The following is a 22464-nucleotide window of genomic DNA, read 5'->3' on the forward strand; positions in this document are numbered from 1 at the left end:
TTCCCGACTTTAATTGCAGATTAAAGACAAAAAGTGGGTCCGGCAGATGAAAATGTCTTTACTTTGTCACTTTGCTATCTGAAGAACGGATCCACTATTAGCCTCACGTCGCGGCCTTCAGAGCAAATGACTGTTTGAAGACAGCGGGGGCCTGTTGCCATATGGCACGAGACAGCGAAAAAATTGAATAAACAGAGGAGATTTGCGAAAACAAAGCAGCAGGAGTGCGTCATTAGACAGCAGTTGTCCATGAGAGAGACTGCAATTCAAATAGGCAGAGGGGTCACACAGAGAGTAACAAAGTGCGAGGATCAGTGTGAGGGCTGCCATACTTAATTTTTACACTACTCACTCCCCTCCAGCTACAGTGCAGTGGCAGGCATCAGATAAAACTATAGCTACAATATGTTCCCTCTCAAGCTGTTTGCCATTTTTCTCCAGTGCAACTTCTGTAGAAATATAGGAGGGTTCAGTCCTCAGAGCGATAATGTGATGCATTATTTATCGCCATAGGGAAATTCTTTTATGTGACTGATTTTTTCCTCTAAGAGGTCAAAGTCCAGGGTCAGCTTCAGAACGGGGCTCCTTCAGGGATTCAGAGCCTTATTTAGGACACATGAGCCAGAGTTAGTGGAGGAGGAAACTGGTTCACACTCAAAAATGTGAGTTTTGAAATCTTTGAGTTATAACTTCTTGTATATTCATTTAGAAGCCCAAGTCAGAAACAACCAGAGCAGTGCAAGTTTGTAGAATCAGTGGAAAATTTAAAATACATTCAGCACTGTCATAGAAATGTGGCACATAGTTCATACATTATACATTATATGAAATGGGAGAAGAGCAACTGATGCACTGTTTAAGACTGAAATTGCATTAAAAGTGGCTCAGACCACCACTCATGTCACACGCAGAGACACACACGCAGACCTCTCCACACACGCACACACACTAATGGCCTCTTAATGGCAAACATAAAGCACTCTCCTTTTGTTTGAGTGATCCTCAGGGTATCACATGTGACCAAACATCAGTGCTGTTTTGTAAATGGATGATTAAACTGTATCAACACATGAAGCTTCTCACTGCTTTGCAGATGTGCACATCCACCACATGGAAACATTCTGAAGCAGTCCCTAAATCTTAAAGAGCAATGCTTTTTAAATATTTTACTTCAGTTCAGCAGCAGTTCTGGGCTCATGCTGAGCTCTGCCATTTTGTTCGTATTGTTTTCACCTTATAAATTGTGACTCTATCCAACAGCTTCTATCACCTGCTTGTGTGCATTCATGTTAAAAAGGCCAGTATAAGATCACAACACCACATCAGCAAATATCGGTCTTTATGAAGTTATGGCTGCTCCTCTCTCAGTTTGGAGCCTGAGTTATAAAGTCAAACCAAAGCAGTATTTACATTCTCTGTTGGTGTAAGACAGATATTAAAATCCTGCATGCATGCAGAATACAACATTTCTAAGATAAATGAAAAACAGTGTGAAGGTTTTGTCTCTTTGTCTCCTTGTATGTTTTGCATATTAGCCGCACATTGTGTTAGAAAATCACCCAGTTGTTTTGATAGTTTGAGTAGAGGAAATATAGAAGTATATTATTTTGTGAAACCCTGTTTAATAAGAGTTATTAGTTACCCATGTCTTCTCCTAAATTTAACATTACTAGAGATAGTATGTAGTGGAGTTATTTCCTTATGTTAAAACATTTTGCGCACAGTTTTACAAGCTAAGGTTACAAAAAGTGTACCCTTTTGGCCAAGATTGGCTCTTATATGTGAAAAAAGTATGACACTCCTCTTATTTGCGTGAGATTTATTTGGGCAGTGTGAGAAAGTGACACAGAGCCTGAGTGGCTGTTTTGCTCCAGAAGCCTCAGCTTTGACAACCCTCATTTAATGATAACAAAATGCAGACAATGCAATGAGTGCCAGTGGCAGTGTTGCAAAAGGCAAAAGGTCTGAACATTTAAGCATTATGAAATTGTTGTTATTACTCAGACACTGATTTATATTGAGTCATTCAACCTGCAGTGCCTCAGTTTAGCAGGTCTGGTGGAAACCTGCCCTGGATCAGCCAAGGCTCCATCACAGACCATCATGCAGCTAAATGGAAACAATATAGAAGATTGTGAAAAGATCAATACCATGATTAAAATTCATCCTGAGGAGGATTTGAATGTGTGAAACAAATTTCAGGGCAATCAATCCAATAGATGTTGAGGTAGTTTCAACCTCCTGGCAGCACTGGGTTTAAACTCTTTAAAGATGGGACAATGCAGAGTCATAATACATGCCAAGAAATGGACCATTATTGCCATACCTATGGCCATTACTGCAGCATGACTAAAAACTAAAGCAACACAAAAACACACAATATCAATAAAAAGATTCTGTTAAAAATTAATGTTTAGATGCTGCTTAAATCAACTGTGACCAACCTACAGTAACATCTATAGAGAGGCTGTTTCAGAGCAAACATCCCCTCTGTGTTTTGACCAGGGGACAGACAACAAGCCCTGGTCACAAGTTCTTCTTAAAAAATAAAAAGTGAATAGTATTTGGGTGCTGATGGTACTGTATCTATGTGTGCATACATATGTGTGTATCTGTGCCTTTGTGTTTATTGCGTTAATGGTGTTTGATCAGGAACAGATTGCTTGTAGACTCCAGCACATCAACTGAAAGTAGGTCAATAAAAGCAGGTTGACTGTTTCAGTTCATCGTTCACATCTCTAATTCTTCCACCCTCAAATACAATAGCTAATTTTAAATCATCAGGGTCATTGATGTATTTGGGTTAGGGTGTCACACCTTTCCGCATTCTCAAGGATCTAAAATTCACTGCTTGACAAAGCACCAAATGAAACCTAAAGTGACCACAACCTGTGGCACATTAGCTCGGCCTTCTCACTGCATATGTGAATAATCTCTACTAGTATCATGTCAGATCAAGTCAAGCTCTGTCAGTGTTGTCTTCATCTGATTGTTTTGCTTTTCTTCTTCCCCTTTAAAAGGAAATTAGCTAAGAAGCGTAAGGAGACACTGAACAGCACCCGCCAGGAGATGACAGTGATGGTCAATTCCATGGATAAGAGCTACACGGAACAGGGTACCAACTGTGACGAAGCCCTTTCCTTCATGGACACACACAACCACACACTGAACACCCGCAGCGAGTGCGCGCTCACACTCAATGGCCGCAGCGAGTGTGCCCTCACTCTCAACGGCCGAGGTAAGATGGTGCTGCATCAGCCTACGTGCTTTTTTGCAGTCACACATACCGAGCAGGCTGGAAGCAATTTATTTGGTTTGGTCAGGTGAAAAGGAAATCAAAGTTGGCTGCACAGGAAATAATCACACCGGGCCCACCTGAAGATGTGAGTCTTGCTTCTGTTCTAAGTAAACCATGGATTTAGGAACACACTCAATAAAAATAATACAAATCTGAATCTTGACTTTAAATCCTCATTTGCAGAGTGCATGTACTGTATGTGTCACAGAGTCACATTTGTTTTGACTCCCCTTATAAAAAGATCTCTAAAGTTTCAGAACAATGGTTATCAAAACACAGTGTGAGACCATATGACTTTTAATTATTGCAGTCATAAAAGTGTTTTTTACCACATCCAGTTGCAGAAATTAGTGTTGCTAATAGATTGTTCAATGAAGAAATGTCTTGATGTTCCTTTATTATGCTTTTGCCTTATTCTAACCAAGACTTTATTCAGTCCGTGCAAATGATTTGACAGTAATTTTGTAGCTTTTGAAAAATTACCCATTGTTAGCAGTGCTAGTGGTAGTCAATAGAGAAATGGTTTCTTCAAAGCAGCTGAACAGAATTTACTTTGATTTGATTGAAAAGACTTTGAAAGATTGTTTAATTTTATTCTTTAGATGAAGATTCACAAGCCCTCGAGGGATTGTTCTGTCCTTTTTTCACATACCCTCTTTAATTTTTTTTTCTAATGAATTTTTCTTAAACTAGCTGAAATTAAATTTAAAAGAGCAACCTTGATGATTTTTATTATGTGTATGTGGTTGCTGAAACCTGCACCGTAGTTGTCCATCTGTAGTAATAATTGTTAAAATGCTTGTTATTGGCTTGAAGGGAGTCTGGTAATTTGATCAGAAATCAACTTAGACGCCTTGTAATCACAAACCTGACTTCAAAGCTTATCAGTAAACATGAACGCACCAAGAGGTCTGTTGTGAGATCCAAAGCTGAGCCCTGTTCTGTTTCCAATTCACAGAGGAAACACACAACACATCCTAGATGTGCTCTGGTGCGATAACCTATTAATTTTATCCTTCCCAGGTTAAACTTAATGCTTTGTTGATGGACAGCTCAGCTAAGTCTGCACCCAGGGCTTGACCTGATATAATCCCAGTCAAAACCATCAGATTAAAACTCCACAGCAGCTTCTGTCTCCACACCCCCGCAGGGCGGGAGCCCCAAAGATGCTCTGACCTTGATTAACTGTCTGTTAGTGTGGATGTTCAAATCTGGCCGTCTGTCTGCCAGTACAAATGATTTCAATGCATTATTTCTACTGTGCCTATCAATGTAATGCTTTCAAAACTGCATTCTAAGCCTTATGACACTCTCCATGGCCTTATGTGACTGTCAGTAGTGTCATTTTGGTTCAAAACATCGTGGTTGACAGATTACAGTCCTAAACATACTGCTCTTATAAACCAATCTCTGTTAGCATTGCAGTCTCCTCTGTTGCATGAAGAGTCCTCCTCGTGTTGTGAGACCAGTTGACAGATCAGGTTGCCAAACGGCAAAGTGGATGTTTACTCCATCATCTATATGAGAATTGCCCTTCACTCATACAACAACAGTAGCAGTGAGAACGACTTGAATGCACTTGAACTTTAGCATTTCAACCATTGTACTTTCTATTGCTCCGATATGTTTTTACAGCAATAGTTAATCGTTGCTTTGCATATTAAGATACAAATTGTATGATTGTCATATAAGATATTATCATATAAAGTATCTTTATCAATTGAGAGACCCAGCAGCACATCTTATTAAATGCTCACAATGAGAAAATAATTCATTCATGTAGGGGCCATTCTGATGCTTCTGTCTTTTGAATATGTCAGATTTGAATCTGGGAGCCTGACCGAGTTGTTACTATTTTTGGACATTTTCTGGACCAATGAATTATTCAAATAATCAAGAATGTAATCAGATTAATTAATAATGAAAATGGCAGTTAGTTGAAGTCCTACTTTGAAGCAAAGCTATCTAACTTTTAAAAGCAGAAATAACAAAGTTACTCTTAAAGTGAACATTTGTCTTTATGTGCTCAGTTCAGTGAGAGCCTTTGTTGCTATAGTCTTACTCAGTCCTGTTTATGGGGTCTAATATTAGATATTGCAGTTAAATGAACTAAACTGAATCTGGTTATTTACTTTGCTACTGTTTTGCTATGTCACTGATAAATATATACGCTAAGTTAAACAAAAAAATAAAAATAAATGCACTGTACCTCCCGGGAATATGCTTGGAGTTTGTTGCTCGTGGACCCATTCCACTAGCTCTCAGTCAGTCCGCCTAATGATGATATTTTTAAAGAAACGCCTTGTGCTGGGAAATGAAAGGCCTTTGATTTTCATTAAATTTCTCATTTATGTCTTTACAACATAAAATCTTTTTAAAAGAAATTTTAAAAACAGAATTACTAATATTTTCAGCAATTTAGAGGCATGCATTGAGTATTACATCTTTATTTCTTACATTTTCTTCTCTATCTTTAAAAATAGCAAAACTACATTGTTTACGATCTAGAGCTGTTCTATACTCTGATGACATTTGTTAAAGTTTTATATTTTGCGGATTCCTGGCAATGTAATTATTTGATACATTCACAAATGAGGGGACATATTATAAACTCAATATGTGCTGTGACAATTACCATACATCTGTTGGTGGGACAGTTTAAAGGTGCTAAGCAGTGGCAAAACAAATACATAGTCTGCAAAAATGAATGAAAAAACCAACATGTATTCCAAAAATAAATAAATTTTAATCACACTTTTGTACTTCAATTCAAAGAGTCCAAAACATTCCAGTGGTATTTTGCTATGCACTCCTCAAGTACAATTTGGCTGCCAGCAGCAAACAGTGGAAGAGACTGGAATTTTGTATGTGCACTAAGAAAAGGTTTTTCTAAGAGAAATATATTCCCTTGTAATACAGGAGATGTGATGGTTAAAGTGTAATTTTGAAAGCACAAATATAATGGCATGTTTTATGTGGAATGCTATTTTTACTTGAGTAAAATTTCTGAATATCTCTTCTACCACTAACCAACACTGGACTGCTGACACCTTGTGTTATGCTCTTGTTGTCCATCTGCAGCTGGATCATCGCCCTCTTCCTTCACGCTGCCCAAAGCAAACACTCTCAGTACTTCCATCCCCACCAACTCCTACTACCCAGGTAAACATTCACTGTATTTCCTCACACTGTTCTCCTGTAAGTCAACAAAGAAGTGGTTACATATAGACAGTGAAACCAGAAGGTGTGAAATTCAGTCATTATGAAAAATGCTAAATTAATAAGAGACAACATTTTCAAAGAAGTGTTATTTAGTTTTATGTTCTTAGTGAGATCTATTTTTATGTAAATTACAGACTAATGCTGTGATATGTGCTATGAATTTACCTAACAGAGTAGATATGTGCTTTAAAAATTAGGAAATGATTTCACAAATGAGAAGTTAGCTAAATTGACTTTAGATGGTTTTACACCCTGTTACGTCTCTGGTTATAACAAAGTGTTTCATATCACTTTGCCAAGATGGAATTTAGCTGTTCAATTATGACTTCAATTTCTCCAAATATTATCCATAATTGTGTGTCTTATGTAATCAGACCACAGCTCATTGATTAGATGGAGTAAAGGGCAGAGAGATTTATAATCAACCTAACTTATTGTATAATTAGTTTTTCTGTAAAGTATGATAAGTTTGTTAGTCAGCCACTTGGCAAGAACCCTAAAAACTGTTATTTTTTGTTATTGTTGGTTTTGTGGCATTATCTGGGCTTCTTTTATTTACTGAAACTCTCTTTCCTCCTCCAACTTCTGCACTTGTTCTGGGGGTATGAGCAGATCCCTTTGTGCCAACCGCTATCTTAGGTGAGACACATTTTCTTTTCCCATTGCTGCTGATTATTTATCCTATTTCAGTGTTAAAGAAAATGACATTGCATTGATGATATGCCTGTTTGAAGACCTAACTGTGAGGACAAAGAAAGCACAGATTTTCTTTCCCATTTTTGCTTTAGTTGGCTCTTTACTATAGATGGCTTCCTCACCTTCATACCTGCCTGCTGCTTCTCCCCTTTTCCTCCTCCTCTCCCCACCTCCCCTCCCCCTCCCCACTCCCTCCCCCTCCCCATCAAACGAGGGGCTCTCCTGGGCTGAGGCTGGCTTCACTCCATCCCATCCGCATTGCGTGTCTTGCGTGTGATGTCACATACGTGTTTGACCTCTCATATGCATGGACAGACATGTGGACTGGATGTGGGGGAGTGTCTAAGTGGGGAAATGGGGGGGAGCAGTTTGCCCCAATGCCAAGGCTACAGCGTGCTGAAGCCACAGCAGCTGCACTGAGACACAAACAGAAATCAAAGTGAGAGGGACGCGGAAAAATGTTCTCTTAGGCCCCCTCAGCAAAAATTTCAAAACTGGGATGCGTTCGGTCTGAACATCTAAAGTCTAGCATTAGCTGTGCTGCCCTCCCCTCCTTCCCCTCTCTCCTTACTACACATTTAACTACCCTCCCTCCCTCCCTCCAAAACAACAACCTTTTCTATTATTCTTTTTAATGTCGCTCCCCCTGCCTTTGGCTAACTGCTAGTGACCTACTTGTTTTTGTTTTGGTTTTGCGAGTGTCTATTCATCCTGTTGAGTGATAAAATAGAATTATAAAAAAGCATTTTGTTCTTCTGTTAATAATTACTGGCCTTTGAATATGCAGAGCAGCCAAAGTGCAGCTTCTTATATGGTAGAGATGCTTTACTACTAGCGGAGCACATAATGTAGCTTCTAAGTGGGGCACTAGAACTCTAATAATTTGGTATTCGAGGCCAAGAAGAAAGACGCAATAAGCAACTCTACTCCGGCTTCACTGCGAGCACCACAATGGCATTTTTAAATACACAACTTACTGTTAGGGTGTATTTTCTTCACATTAGTGCAACTTAAAGCAGTGTCTTTCATCATCGCTGTTGTGACAGCTACTTATGTTAGTTCCACATTTAATGAAGCATGAAACAATTAACATGAAATTACAGCAGCCAGAAAAGTTTACATGCTTCCATTTATGACACATTCAGTCACAGCTTTGTCTCATCAGTTGATGTTAATGATCAAAACTGATTAGATCATAGAAGATTGGTGATGTTTCTGATTTCATCACACTCCTGAAAAAATGGTATAAATACAGGTGTCACCACTAACACATGCAAATATAATTATAGCAATTAGAGAAAGAAATTCAAAATGTCAGAATGCTCAAAAATAATTTGCATCATTAGAATATTCAAGCCACAGATCTGAAACAATTGCAGCTTGTTCCAAAGACAACCAGTATTTCACCATTATTTTCTCCCTTGAAATCCATGACTTCCTTGTTTTGTTCTTTTACTTTTGTCTTGCACTGTTGAAATTGCCCCATCCATCCACTCAACATCCCCCTTGACTAGGCTCAGTTTGGACTGAGAAGGCATGTGATCTTGCCCTATAGCATAGCTCTAAAACACTCTACTGTAACAGGTTCTCATGCTGTATTGTTGCTTATCCCCTCTCTCCTCTCTCTTCTCCTCTCTTTCTCTTTACATACGTAACCTCTTATGTATCTGCTATCTAAAAAGTGCCCATTAATGGTAAGTTTTCCCAAGTGGGCCCTGGGTTGGGGGAAGGAGGTGGTGGTGTTTACTCAGAAAGCAAGCCGGCAGTGAGAGGTTGCTTCTGACATGGACATTTATTGCATGACCAGTGGACATGTTAGCATCTCACCACCTTCCGTACTGTGCCACCAAGCCACCATTAGCCTAGCATGGTCAAATACCATACAATGCCCCATGGCAGCATCACCCCATGCATTCTCCTCCCATCTCCGCCTCCCTCCTGGGTTGTTTTTTTTTTCTTTGTTTTTAGGTTGGTTTTTGTCATTTTATGGGGAAGAACGGGTGGCGGGCGTTGAAATCCACGCTGTGTCTGTGTGATGCTTCTGACGGTGCCTGCTGCAACATGCTCACTGTGGCCCACCGCACCCCCTCACATCCTCCTCCTCCATGTTTCTGGACACCCTCCATCATCCGCTGGCTCCCCACAGCATCTGTGCCTCATGTCTGCCACTGACTGGATTACAGTATGAAAAAGCTGGAATGGACTGTGACTCTCAATATGAGCTACAGCCCAAACCAGCATACTGTACTGCCAGTAAAAAGTAAACTTGTGGTTTTACAGCATCTTCATGTGGAATGATGATCACTCTATAATGTTTCTCGTAGTTGAGGGCCACTGATGCACTTTATTATGACAGTAGCCATATTAAATGCTCGTATTTTAAGTGCTTTATTTAAAGAGCCTTGTATTCTAATGGCTGTATGCTGCCATAAAGTACAGTAGGCCAGTTATATTAAATAATTTCCAGACAGATGGACCCGAACCTTCCCACCACATGACTCATCCTATTACTCAATGATGTTGTGTTGTTGTGACCATCCATAACAAAACAGATTACTAGTTCAGAGTTGTTGTTCAATCTGGAGGGTGGTGACATAATGCTTAACAGTAAATGAGATAATGTGCCATCTGTTAATGGGAACAGTTGTGAGATATGAAATGGTCTAATGAGTGACAACACCTAGGCTACTGAAATCAGTTTTATATGTCAATAAAATCCTTAAATGCTTCTGCCATTTACTGCTTTGAGCATTATGTCATCCATATGTACTTTATAACAATCTACTGATAAATAATGTGTGCCTACCTCTCTGCCCTGACCTGCCCTGGCCTGTCTTTGTGTTTGTGTCCACAGATGAGAGTCAGAACATGGGCAGTGACACCAGCAGCCTGGTGCAGTCCCACACTCACTCCCTGAGGAAGCGGGAACCCGTTGATGTGCCATACCAGACGGGTCAGCTGCACCCTGCAATCCGGGTGGCAGACCTCCTCCAGCACATTACCCAGATGAAGTGCGCTGAGGGCTATGGCTTCAAGGAGGAGTATGAGGTAGGTCCCGACCCCGCTAGCATCCCCCTCTATAAAGGTTGCAAACACAAACAAAGCCTAGTGATGGACTTGTAACATCCTCACATAGATTTTTAAGTGGAGATGTTTATCAGTCTGATACAAGACTTCATCTGTGTGCTGGTGTAAAAGCCTTATGTCTCTCTCTCTCTCTCTCTCTCTCTCTCTCTGTCTCTATCTTGTTCTGTTTTGCACTGCACAGCAGAACTGTTTTGTTTCTCCCCAGATGCACTTTTATGATAAATTGTTAATGTACTCTGTCTCAGTGTGTTTACGGTGTGATTTGTTTTCTTGTTCATCTGTTCCTTGTTGTTTGCAGCAATTGTGCATTTTTGTGTGAGTGTGTGTTTGTGTCAAATGCTGCTGTCCCAGTTCCCATTGGAGACTCAGTTGTAGACCAGTGTGAAATGTGATAAAAATCTCCCAAAAAGTGTGAGGTTAGTGAGCTAGCTGTGCTAGTGTGTCAGCCAGTGTTCACTGGAATCAGGTCTGCTTAGGCTTCGGCCATGACAGCCTGCCGCTCTCTTAAGACTGTTGTCATACAACAGCATTCATAATCTGACACCATTCCTCTTGCTGACACCAAAACAAAAGATTCTGCCCCAGAAGAGCATCACTCTTATTTCCTCTTATTAGTGTGGGAGGCTGGCAGGGCTTGGCAGCACTCCAGCCTCCTTGCCATCCCTCAGCACTACCCCAGTCAGCCTCATCTCGCCCTGATGCCGGGTTGTAACAGACTACCTTCAAGCTACACTTTATAAATCTTTCTTTTTAAATATCTGAGCTGTATCACTTCAGCCTTTCTGTCTGACATCACACTAGCCCTTTTCACTGATAGTGTTGCCACTTTTTTATACTTACATCTTATGTCTTTCTTTATCGCTGTTCCACATCTCTCTTTAACTTGCGTCAGATCTTTCTCAAACCTCTCAGCTTATTTCCTTTAAGCGCTTATGTGCTCTCCTGTTTCTCTCTTGCTTCATCTCTGTAACTTACTTATCTGTACCTCCCACCTTCTTTCCTTGCTTTCCTTTCCTGCTCTTCATCTCCCTCCCTGCTTAGTTCTACTATGTGTAGGCCATATTTATCAGTGATTAACTCCCCACTTCCCCCTCATGGCTGCATAATTAAATAATACAGCCTCCCATTGCTACCTGCAGCATCATATCATTGAAGGGCCGGAGTGCTTTGAGCTGCCCTCTGGGCCTAATCCATTATGGATAAAGGTGTTGTGGGTTCACAGTCAGTCAAAAAGAAGTTATGCCACATCGAACAATCGGCCCTTTCCCTTCATCCTGCTGTCACCAAGCTGTCTACAGCAGCCCGATGCAAAACAAAGCCTGGTTAAAGTGTGTTACGGAGCTCATTCTCACTTGGCTAGAGCGATTCATTTGTATGTTGTGTTTCGCTGCTGTCTTCTCTATATCAATCTGTCTTAAGGTTAATGCCCTTTTTAACCGTTTATTTCTGATGATGAGATTGGAGCCTCGTGCACCTCTAAAGCTGTTGACTTACACTGTACTATATCTCTCTCTGACCCATGCTTCTTGTTATTCTGTACGTTAACTTTGGATCAGATAAACGAGGTAAGCCAATACTTTTGGTTATTTGTGAGTTTTCTTAGACTTGTAGGTGATATCACAAACCTGACAGATTGATGGTGCTTGTTGGCAATTTTTAAAGCCCTGTGGGTTTATAACATCTCACATGCTGTATATGATCTAGAAAAGGGCATTTACCAGCAAAAGTTATGCATTTGACAGTGCACAGATGATGAAAAGTGTAAAACTGTGACATTTTTATTTTCACCATGAAATGTTTTTTTTCATAATCAACTGTGAGATCTATAAATGTTCCACCATTTAATTCTGTTGCTTTATAAAGCTTTTCTAACACGTACATGCCACCACCAAAAATAAAATACTTTTTAAAAGACTAAAATAAAAAAACTACATTTTGTAAGATAATAATGACTCAATAATGACTCAAACCAGCAATTTCTGACACTATACAGCAGTAGTTAATTACAAACTGAAGTGTGGGTCAACAGGTGTATTTTTGTATTTCATTAGAGTTCATTTTCAATTGGCAGCACCAAGTGAGTAATGGGTAATTAGAAAGCATCAGGAAAAATAATATTGTGCAACTTGTAACACTTTGGAAATTCATGTCATGTGTTTTGAAAGAGCTTTATAAATCCATGTTTAATACATACTATAACTAAGGATTTGCATGTCCAGATTCCTCTGCACGTTGACACAGAGTCTGAGTGAGCGAACAGAAAGCAGAAAACAAGTTTCACCTGCTTTATAAATGCTATTTTTATTGTATTTCACTTGTTTTGAGCTGTGTTGCATCTAGCCTACTATGAGAATCCTGAATCTCTTTAAGCTCCAACCACAAATGAACACTAGTCAGTTTGAATGAGTCTCCTTTTCCCACACAGTAAATTATTCATTAATTCAAATGCAATTCACTGAACAACTGTGCTTCTTTGTGTTACCATCCTTTGTATATGTATTTTCTTATTTTGCCATGGTGTGAATGTCAATGCTCTGTTGTCGCTTCATGTAGGTTTTCCCATAGTGAGGGTATGAAGGGAAAGTAATGTGTTTTACACTTACAGTAAGTGGTCACGGACAACGAAACACCATAGCAGACAAACTGTGCTGGGACTGGAGTACAGCAGGTAGCCTGTAATTAAAAGCACACTAGGTTGGATTTGAGCCAGTGGGAATAATATGAGGCTGGTGAAACACTACCTGCAGATGCTCTGAAGTTAAATATGTCACACACTTTTGCTGCTTTTTACATGTGAAGCCATCCGTTGTTTTTCGATCACTGTCTGGTGAATTTCAGGTAGCCAATTATTCTCAGTGTAGGTGTATAGCTTTTAAATTTAAAGCCTTCTTATAATTTCTATTTCTTCAGACACCCACTACTTTATCACCATAATTTGTTTTTCTGAACTCAGGATTCAGACAGCTTGAAGAATGAGACTATAGCACATGAGACAGCCAGGGTCACACAGTTTAAGAAAGAGCTATTATAAAGTTACGCCTCCAAAGGTAACGCCTTTCAGCTTGAAGATGATTTGTCTTCAGATGCTTGATATTAGACTTTTATCCTTCAGAGTGACAGAGAGAACGACATTGGCCTCTGCATTTGCTCAAGACATACTGCCAAGGGAGGAGAGGTCTGTGTAATCTATCTCTGAGACATGCCTCCATCTTCACTAGAAGGATGGGACATATTTTTAGCATATTAAAGCTGTTTCTCAGCTAAAGCCCTAGTCCTTAATACAGGAACATGTCCTTGTGTGGAGTCTGAAAGGCCTTTATTTGCTAGACTAACGGCCTACTGCCTGCCACAGTGCTGAGATGAATGAAACCATCAAGTCCTAGAACAGTGATGATTGAAGACAGTGCATTCAGCTCTCTCAGACTGGCTAACCATACTAAAAGGAACTCTCCAGACAGTCTATTTAACCTCCAATAAATGCTCTCAGATCTTTATTTGTAGATGGTCTGCATTCTAATGTACTAGCCAACTTTTCAAATGTGCATTAGCTGTCAAACAGCCAGAACAGTAACATGCTTTTGTCCAGGCTAGTCTGCTTGGAGCCAACCCCACCCAAGCAGCGGTGGACTGGCAGCAGAGATGTATTTTCATAATTTAGCTTAATTGTGCCTGGTGTGCCATCAGAATGGAAATCTCCCCAGCGAGAGATGATAAATATTTCATGAAGGTAATCTGAGCGGAGCAGTTTTGATCTGCTGACAATGAGTTGGCTTTATTTTTTCCCCACAATGAGCTGATTGAGTCCTTCAGATGAGGCAGACAGACAGCCGCTGTGGTGGCTCCGCCCAGCGGAGCGTTGCAGGGGGAGAGGTTTGAGCGTGACACCCGCCGCCTCTGCTATAATGGCACTTGCTGTTTGACACAACTCCCCAGGATCCACCATCCTCCCTGTGTTTCATGTCTAATAATGATGTGAACGTATCTCTCTGTGTGCCTCGTTTTTCTATTGCCAATGTTCCCTTCCTGTTTTGTCTTTTTTGGGGGGGAGAGCTAAAAGAGGAAGACTGTGATCTTTAGCCTGGTTATCATTTAAAGTACTCACACATGACACCATATTTCATCTCCCTCTCTCTGTTCTCTGTTTTCTCTCTTTTCAGAGCTTTTTTGAAGGACAGTCTGCACCATGGGATTCTGCCAAGAAGGATGAGAACCGCATGAAGAACCGATACGGGAATATTATTGCATGTGTGTACAAAGCACTTCCTCAGCACTCATGAATTTGTGTGTGCCGTTCCCATTCTTCTGTCTGATTTATTGGCCGGGCTTGCGACTTGGGATAACTATAAGCTGCTCAAACAGAGTTTTATTATCAGCCAACGAGAGCAGCTTTGACCTTTCCAATCTACTTTTATATTCATCTTCCTGCACTGTTGTTCAGTTATGAGAAATAAGCTGAGCAGCATATGGCACATAACATGTAGCCTCAGCAATGTTTATAAAAATGTTGAATTTGATTGATTTCTTTTTCATATTACTTTTCCAGACTTGAGATGAGCTGTGACACATATTTGCCAATTAATGCTGTTTGGAAACATCTTTTATTCACTCCTTCAACTTAAATTTCTACTGTTTCTGTAAAGCCTTGAAAGTCAACTTATAGTCATTGTCTCATTATGACTTTTATGGTACATTACATAACTTTAACATGGATATGCAAACTTAAATTTGAATACAGGCATGATCTTTCCTCATGAGTAGTGACGCTCACCTACTGATATTACTGCCACTAAAGTTCATCAGGATTCCACTGCGATTCTTTCTAAGGTCAATAAGGTCAAAAGTACACTTTATAAGTCACTTTTTACTTTTAATTTCCGATTTTGAAATGACAGCAGCATTGCTAAATTTGTCGAACACAATCACTTGGCAACGAGCATTCATCTGCAAGTCTCAGTTTGATGCCATTCTGGCCATTCTTCCACTCTTTTTTTATCGTTCTTTATCTGTTCCTGTGTTTTACTGTCTGTCTTTCTACCCTTCTCTCCCTCTTCCTCTCCTCATGCCCTCATTAATATGATTAATTCAATGCTGGTTTCTTCCTCTCTGCCTCTCTTCCAGATGATCACTCCCGTGTCAGGCTGCAGGCCCTGGAGGGGGAACAGAGCTCCGATTACATTAATGCAAATTACGTTGATGTAAGTACACACACCAGCCAGCACCACCAACACAAAGGTCACTGCGCTTCCTCCCAGGGAGAGAGAGGGCGCTGGTGCCACTGTCGTGGGGGGAGGCCTTGGGGACAAAGCAGCCCCTGCTGCCTGCTCATCACATGCACACACAAACAAACAGAGACAGAAACACACATAAACATTGCCTTTATATTCAACATTGCAGCACTGCTATTGTTATTCATTGTTTATACTAAGAGGGATGAAGATCAGAGGATGACGGCTCTGAAAGAGAGAAACGGCAAACCAGCACACAGAGGGAATCTGAGGTTAGAGTTTCGGACTTTGCTTTGAACAACGTTAATAACACATTTTCAGAACCAAAAAATGAGAAGATAAAGGGGCAAGAAGTTTCCTAGATGAATAATTAGTGAAGGTAAAGCAACAAGAATACAAAATACACAATGAGAGTATGTTGCCTTGAACATCATAGATAAAGACAAAGTAGATACACAGATACATTGCATCAAAATCATTACTACGGCTGTATTAGCATTTCTGTAGCTTTATTACTAAAATATTTACCAAACTGAACAGCTCATCTACCTAAAACAAAAAATAGATATCATTTTTATATCACTTTCCCATTACAAAAACAATTCATATGAACTTGCCCTGACCTGCTACATATGATTAAAGTTTGGTTACCTTTAGGCAACTAGAGCGAGGTGGTTAGGATTAGGGAACAGTAGTGATCATAGTTAAAGGAAACCATTTGCTTTTAGTAGATTATATCGTCCCTGGTGTCAAAGTTGATAGCAAATAATAAAAAAACACTGCTGCTGCCTTTACTTCTACCAGAGGGCAGTCATTATTCATATCACCAAGAGGTTGGTGGTCAGGAAATGCAAACATAATGTCTGTCATTTTTAAGTTTTTAACAAACAACCTTGTGAGGACTTTCTTGGAGAATTACAGGGCTGTATTTCAACATCCACAGAAGGCTGCTGCTTATTCCTTTACTATTATAGAGACACTGAAAAACCATACTGGCCACACTGATAAATGAAACTAGGCACCGCTGTTACCTAGGGAGGTTTAGTTATACTTCTTACCACAGGAGAGGATTTCAGGCAGTGCTTTCACATGCACTCCAGTGACTTAACATACCTTTTAACAGTAAGTAAAAGTAATTACAAAATGGCATGAGACATGCCTCCAGTTGAAAACAGGCCTAACTCACTTAGCTCACACAATACAGGTCCTCCTAATCTGACCTGATTTGCTGTTAATAGCAGTGATAGTAGCAGGATGTGACCAGTCACAGCAGCTCATTGGCCTCTTTGAGCAGATGCTTCCACTCCATGTGTAATGGGCTGGTGATGTACCTGACTCCCTAATTTTTTTTTTTTTCCCACTGAGGCGAGAGCTCTCACTCCGTCTCCCATCTTCTCTTCCCCCGCCCCTCTAATGTGGTAATTTGTAATCTCTTGTTACGCCTTCAAACATAAATTCATAATGCAAGGTGTGCCACTGCAAATGCAGGGAGCTTAAATTATTTACCTTTCCCACTATTCAGTTTATGGCCCATTATGCTGCAGAAAGGGGTGCTGCAGAGAAGATTCTCACAATAGAGAGGGCCCCATTATAAGATAAGAAAATACGCATATTAAACAGGCCCTGATTGAAAAGGATTTCCACTGCTCTGCCAGCTTCATTGGAAAAGTGCTTAGTAGAAATGCAGGCAGATGGGTAATGATGTTTTTGCTCTTCAGAAAGCTTTTTAACCCATCTAAAAGCTTGTCCTGCCCAATAAACTCTTATGTGTAGAACATTTCCCACAGTGTTTGTTATTGTACTCTATTATACTGCAGATTATTTCGAGTCATGTACGAGTAAGCAGAGCCAGTCGTGTATGTTTCTTTTCTCCACAGCTGATTGAGTATTTTCATAAGCATTTAGGAGGCAAGGGAACTTATTGTAATGGCCTGTAGTCTGCAGGGTTGTGTTTCTGTGCACAACAAGGTTTGCTCGGGTTGTGCACCACATGCCAACGTAATGCAGTGGTTTGCTGAAATAGCAAGCATGCACTGAAATCATAATCATGTCACTTAGTCTCCAATATGTTAAAATTCAGTTACAACTATTTTTCCATTAACAGATACAGGATGCTTCATAGATGACACAGACTAAATATTGAAAAAGTCCACACTGATTTAAGACATTAAATGGGATGTGTTGACTATTTCCATGTTTATCCTAAACCTATGACATTCCTTTACCCTTGACCAAATGCTCTTGTTTTTGAAACCTATGCACAGGACACAAACCTCAGTCTTGCATTTGTACAGCCAAACATTCATCCTCTTGCTAGATTAACCCATCGTGGGGTGCTGGGGCAAAATGAGCAGTGGAGGCACAATTATACTGAAGACTATGTACTGTGACAAATAAAATATACTGATGATATAATTTCTCATAACATTTATCTTGGCAGCTTGACAGCTGTTTGAAATGGGCAGACAGGATAGCAAATAAAGCAAGACCTACCTTAAAGGCATTTATTTCAGGTGTGTTTGTTAAACATATTACCTGGGGCTTTCAGCGGCCCCTGAAGATCTGTGGCCACAGAACAGTTGCTCACGTCACACTGTTAGTACCCTTCTCTATGGCTTTTTTGCAGTACAGCAAAAAGAATGTTGAGTTTTCTGGGTTGGAAAAGAAGCATTGCCAGTGAAAACAAAGCAGACAGCACTTACTCTATGTTTTTCCTAAATGTATTTGGAAACACAAACAAGTAGTATATAAATGCATTTTCCAGGTGATATGGTTGGCACTTCAGATTTGCAAAAGTGGGCTATATAATGATACTCAGCCTGAAAATACAAATTCATGCCCACAGGCAAAAACACTTCATGCTGCATATTTTAGGCATTCTACACCCCACTGTTACTGGAGATAACTAATGTAAATGATCGTTGTAATAAGCATTGCTGAAAAATACAAAGGACATAACACACATTTAATCCCCCTTTAGCAAATTAATTCCCTTTAGCAATTTACACATCCCTGGAAATGTTAAATTAATAATTTCAACATTGACATTTCTGCATTTATCTCTTTGTGTTGATCATAAAGACATGCTCTTATTTACCTAAATTAGCATGCTTATAAAAAGCCATGAATATACTTTTAGTAGCCTCTACTCACCTGGCAGTCACTGCCAGAGCCCTCCTTTTTTCTGTCTCTGCCTCTCTAATCCGCTGGTGTACTGGGCCTCCACTTTACTTAACAGAGCATACATGAAAGCACAAACAAATCTCCTCCTTAGTCCAGAGATAAAGAAGTCATTAAAAATGGAGGACAGCTGAATAGCAGAAGGAGCCTGGTGAATGAGAGAGTGAGTGAGGAAAATATCCTTTGTGTCTTCCTCCCTTCATTGGAGGAGCGTTAATCACAGTCTAAGTTAAATTGAATATGAGTGAGATAAGCAGAGCAGCAGGAGTGGGGTGGGGGGGGTGGTTGGGGGGTGACAATCAAGAGGAGCCAGTGTTGGGAAGAGCCTTTAAGTCTTAATGTTTTGTTTCCTGCCTCATATCTCAGGAGAGAAGACAAGGAATTGGACAAATAAAACTTGAAGGGATTAGAGTAATCCATGAGACTAGGGGCCTATTGTGAAGATCAGCGCTGTTAGCTGTATCTTGGGGATTATCAGCACTTTGGCTGCTGGCTCCAGAGGTGTACTGCATATAGAGTGTGTGATGGAGAGTGTTTATGCATCCTGTATCCAGCAGCATCTATCATGAGTTTCCATTGTGCATTTTCCTCACTCAGTTAGATGCTGGAATAAAAAAAAAAAAGTGAATGAGTGTACAGTAGCAAGCAGCTGGCAGCCTGACAGTCTTTCCTGAGAACTGCATGCAAATTACTGAAACACTTCTTCTTAAGGTGGAGCAGCAATGCACTCGGAGTTCAGTTTTGCTGCAGAAACATGGGACATGGGACATCTGAAACAGCAACAGCTGTTAACTGGGATACCATACAGTTTAAATCTGTTGTTTTTAGTTGCAGCAAGTTTGTGATGTAGAAATCAGATGGATGTTCATGCAGAAAACAGTAACTTTCAAAGACGGTTTGTTTTCTGGTGTTTTAGTAGGAAAGTGAAGTGACTCATATTCCTTTCCCCCACTTCTTTCCTGCTTTCAGGGCTACCACAGGCCAAATCACTACATCGCCACTCAAGGTAAGAATAAAACTTTTTAACAATTGTGAGGCACTCTCAGTTGGAACGTGTGGGCGGTGAGAATTTAAGGCTGTGTGTTTTTGGGGGGGTGGGATGGATGGGTGCATGTATTCATGAATATCTCTCTTGAACATCCCCATCGTTGTTTACATACGCTCTTGCAAACTGCTCTTTGATGCTCAGTCAAGTGTGTGTGTTTGGGGAATCTGGTACCGCTCAGTGCACACACACACACCGACACACACTTACACACCTCTGAGCAAGCCGAGCAGCACGCTTTCTCTCTGTCTCTTTCCTTCCATCAGTGGTGTGGGAGCGATTAATCAGGCAGTCTGGGAGAAAGCTGAATAAATAAATGGATTAGCTGACATGTACAGGCACATTTTGTCACTGTGTTAATCTGGCTGGCAGATTTGCAGTCGAGGAGCACTTACCATGACCCCAGAGGTTAAGTCTGATTGATAGTTAATTGTTATGAATTTTGCGTCAAGAGCCTCACTCCCACACAGGAGGCCTGTATGCATGGGGATTTTGTGCACCACTTTGCAAAAAAAAATCGGTGGAGGAGAAAAAAAGAGGTGTTTTTGTGAAGAGGCCTTAATGGATTCACAATCTGCTTTGGCGGAGCTGGGAGTTGCATAATTACCTGTTTATTAGTGCATTGCCTCTCTTCCTCAGTGTCTCAATTAAAGCTACCCTCTGTTTGCTCTTACTTCAGAAAGCAATGGCATACCAATCAGGCGGTGGCTGCCCAGTTTCTCTGTCTGCCTGTCTGCAAAGCACACAGTATATACTGACCACAGACTCAGACACTCAAAACTAAGCAGTCTGTCAAGGGTGACACCCTCCTGTGGAGCTTCAGTTCACAAAAACAAGCCACTTTAACAGGGACATTTAACTCTGAAAGGATTTCCAAAGGATTATTATGACTTCTATAATTGTCCTATAGTCATTAAAAACAATCCCGATTTCATTTAAAAATATGCATATGGAGATCAGCAGTCGAAGAAACACTGCAAACAGAAGCCCACTCCAAGATGAAAAGCTTGAGAAGCCAAACGTGTTTCCATTCAAGTTAATTAGCCCCTGTTTTCTCATTGAGTTTGCATAAGTCCTCATTTTCCATGGACTGTATCGCAAGTACGATAACACTTTCAGTGTAGAGCCATCCAGTACAAAAGAATGTTGTGTGTGTGTGTGTGTGTGTGTGTGTGTGTTTGCGCGCACATGTGAAACATCTGTATTCTCTGGAAGAGCAGCCCCTTTTATAATTCATCATCAGCTCCGGCAGACTGACAGAAAGGAAGGCTCTGCCTGCTGACACTGAGGCAAAGAGCAGGCAGAGATGATAGGAAAGCCAGACACAGACCTGTCTCTTTCAGTCAGACAAACTGCATACTGTAGCACCTGAAAAGAGCACCTGGGCATTGGCACAGTTGCTGAAAATGAGGAAGCAGTCTCTCCTTTCCCCAACTAAAGTTTTTCACTGAATGACACTTCCACTCAAGTCCACTGGGACCGGCGGTAGCTCAGAAAATGATGAGACCCGCAATAGTGCTGGATCAGCTAAAAAATCATTGTCATAAATTGGTTGTGGAGGTGGTTGAGGGTACGCTTAATATGGCAGACAAGCGGGATAACGTTGTCCCCAGTCTCTTAGGCTATAAACTACAATGGCACTCATTACTTTGGGGTTTATTGACGAGTCCCTTTGCTCTGTCAAGGTGACAACGGCAGGTAGAACAGCTGTCACTCCATAAAAGCCTCATCACCCAAGCTCTGCTCCTCATTATATAGGTCATTCTCTCTTATCCAGGGCTGTTTTTGGTGCAGCAATACAACAACTGACTCTTAGTAATTTCAAGCACTAACTGCAGCTCACCTAGCACACTGAGCATGTGCATGTGGCACAGCCCCCCCACTTCACTGCCTGGCCTCTGACCATTTTTATGTCCTGCAAATTGTTAAAAATACTGATCAGACATGAGCATCTTCCTGGTGGAGACTGTAAATTACACTGAAGCCGGGGTACAAACAGCTCCGATGAGTTCCTGCATCTTCCTGGTGATGTGGAAAATATTCATGACACAGGAAAGAGTTCAATTTCATCAAGCTTTCCCCTCCGGTCTCCTCTGCTCTTCCCTCCCCTCCTCCACAAGCAGCAAATGTCACCAGCAGCACAAAAGTTTTATTATTTACAGGTTAACATCTCTAAGCACAACGGGGAGTGTGGGGGTGGGAGAGAAAGCAAATCAATAAGTGCGTGTATATAATGCCAAAGCCTGCTGCATGTAATAATAATGGGCAAGAGGGAAACATACCTGGAGTATTTGTCTGTAAGTGTGTATGTGCACACGTAGTTCAGGGGTTTTGAGGCGTACCTGGCTGGGGGATTTCTACAGCTGTCACACTCCTTGCTTCTGAGGAGGAACAGGCCTAGTCCCAAAACACAGCGTTGGCTGCAGCAGCATTAGGTCTCTGACAGCTGGAAGTGAAGCTCCTTCTGGATCTGTGAAGTACCTCCTCCAAACTTCCCCAACTAGGCTCGAAGCACACTGTACTAGAAATACTGCTTTACCTTGTAGCTCCTCAAGTGAGCTCTCAGTCCAGTCGCTCTAACCTCAGGTTGTAAGTAGTCCCTCAACAAGGCTTTTTAATCAAGATGACTTTGTTTAAAGTAGGCTTTTAATCTGTGTATCAATTTGTTGTTACTTCTTCTTATATCTAGTCTAGAAATGTTTGAGACATGA

The 22464-nt window shown here is 40.7% G+C and overlaps 1 protein-coding gene and 1 long non-coding RNA gene across 6 annotated transcripts in view; one reads left to right on the forward strand and one right to left on the reverse strand.

Moving 5' to 3' along the window:
• Nucleotides 1–22464, forward strand: part of LOC113134759 (protein tyrosine phosphatase receptor type M) — a 138227-nt gene that overhangs the window by 96824 nt on the left and 18939 nt on the right. For all 5 annotated transcript variants that reach the window (XM_026314262.1, XM_026314263.1, XM_026314265.1 and 2 more), the window contains 7 exons: nucleotides 3021–3238; nucleotides 6380–6460; nucleotides 7133–7159; nucleotides 10071–10264; nucleotides 14461–14548; nucleotides 15422–15498; nucleotides 19678–19714. In XM_026314262.1, the coding sequence (XP_026170047.1) occupies nucleotides 3021–3238; nucleotides 6380–6460; nucleotides 7133–7159; nucleotides 10071–10264; nucleotides 14461–14548; nucleotides 15422–15498; nucleotides 19678–19714 (722 nt within the window). The remainder of the gene's footprint in view (nucleotides 1–3020; nucleotides 3239–6379; nucleotides 6461–7132; nucleotides 7160–10070; nucleotides 10265–14460; nucleotides 14549–15421; nucleotides 15499–19677; nucleotides 19715–22464) is intronic.
• Nucleotides 15317–18843, reverse strand: LOC113134760 (uncharacterized). Its single transcript, XR_003296090.1, has 3 exons — nucleotides 18682–18843; nucleotides 18064–18179; nucleotides 15317–15450 (listed from the first exon to the last, which is right to left on the reverse strand). It is a non-coding gene; the product is annotated as an uncharacterized LOC113134760 (long non-coding RNA).

This window comes from Mastacembelus armatus, chromosome 17 (genome assembly GCF_900324485.2).
Source record: "Mastacembelus armatus chromosome 17, fMasArm1.2, whole genome shotgun sequence".
Classification (NCBI taxonomy): Eukaryota; Metazoa; Chordata; class Actinopteri; order Synbranchiformes; family Mastacembelidae; genus Mastacembelus; species Mastacembelus armatus.